General features: G+C 44.6%; 1 protein-coding gene across 1 annotated transcript; it reads left to right on the plus strand.

The window, feature by feature from the left end:
• Positions 1-509: 509 nt before the first annotated feature.
• On the plus strand, positions 510-1,269 carry LOC111872095. Its single transcript, XM_023865650.2, has 2 exons — positions 510-1,102; positions 1,137-1,269. The coding sequence occupies exons 1-2, from the start codon at positions 768-770 to the stop codon at positions 1,204-1,206; spliced, it is 405 nt and encodes a 134-aa protein (XP_023721418.1). The 5' UTR covers positions 510-767; the 3' UTR covers positions 1,207-1,269.
• The last annotated feature ends 10 nt before the right edge of the window (positions 1,270-1,279 follow it).

Genomic DNA, 1,279 nt, shown 5'->3' on the forward strand with positions numbered 1-1,279 from the left:
GAGTAAGGTCGTCATGGCCAAAGTGCCCCGTTTGCGCCAGTCAGGCATTTAAACTCGGCTAGTGGAAACACGCGCACACGGCACTAGTGGAAGCACATGCACTATCCTAACTCTTTATTTTTAAATGTAGTAATTACCAGACAGACTTGAGTAAAACCCTAATAGAGGAATTAAATTGATACCTAAATGAACTACAGCAAATAAAAATATACGTATGAGTTATGCCAAAACTTATCCACGATCCAGTAATTTTATTGCAGATTCTGCAGATAAGTATGTTAAATATATATTGTAAAATTCGATGTACATATTTTTTTTTTGTTACCTGCTTGATGTACGAGTATATATAGACTGAAATTATACTACAGTATTCGAGATGGGTTAGATTCGATGCGATTGATTCAGAGATAAAAGCTGGCGACGGTTAGGTTCATGCTGGCGGATTCATTCGAAAATCAATTGATAATTCGGATTCCATTCGGTCACTTTCTTGCTGCTACATACTGGTTTTTTGATTGAGAAAAAGAAAATTTTTGTGGTGTACTGGTTAGATTCGGCATCCGGTTAGGTCTTCACCTTGTGAGAGATTGTCTGTTTTGAGTAAGGAGTGAGATTGGTTCGGGTGACTTCTACGGAAGGAGTTGAGCGGTCCCAGGTGACCATAATCTTGTGTTCGTCTGCAGCCACCAAGTTGCTATTCTGCCGCCAGTGCACATTGCGTGGCTAGTGCATCAGTGGCGGTGGCCGTCCCGTCTGCAACGGGCAAAATGGCGAAGCCGACATCGTGCGAAACACGGTGGAATGCAATCGTGGCTTCGTTTGACAGAAACCATGTGAACTTGAGAATCAATAATCCTGACTGCCAGGAAGACATCGAGTTACTGGGGAAAGGATTGCAAACCATTGGGCAGCTTATCCAAACATCGCCCTCAATAAACGGGAACGGCGCAGTTTGGAACAAGCTGATATCTAATTCCGAGGCAGAGAGGACAGTGCTGTGTAAGCACCTGGAGGGCAAGACGCTGTTTACAGCCATGCTGCGCCTCTATGCTGCCATCCACAGGGAGATGCGAGAGTCTCTCCTGCTGGAAGGGAAAGACGATTCAGCCGAGGAGTTTCGCGAACAAAGAAGACGAAAGCGAAACTCCTCAGCAGAACAATCTAAGAAACCAAAGCAATCACCTAGCCCACGGGATCCTAGATTAAAATCAAAGGAGGAAGTTGAAGTTAGAAACTTCTTTGCGCCCCTGAGGACGTCAAGTATGGACGTGGAAGAGTC

This window comes from Cryptotermes secundus, unplaced genomic scaffold, assembly GCF_002891405.2.
Source record: "Cryptotermes secundus unplaced genomic scaffold, Csec_1.0 scaffold808, whole genome shotgun sequence".
NCBI classification, from domain to species: Eukaryota; Metazoa; Arthropoda; class Insecta; order Blattodea; family Kalotermitidae; genus Cryptotermes; species Cryptotermes secundus.

Coding starts and splice junctions, on each gene's coding strand:
- LOC111872095 (XM_023865650.2), top strand. CDS start 768: ATGGCGAAGCCGACATCGTGCGAAACACGGTGGAATGCAATCGTGGCT. Junction 1,103..1,136: donor CTGCTGGAAGGGAAAGACGA/TTCAGCCGAGGA, acceptor CAAAGAAGACGA/AAGCGAAACTCCTCAGCAGA.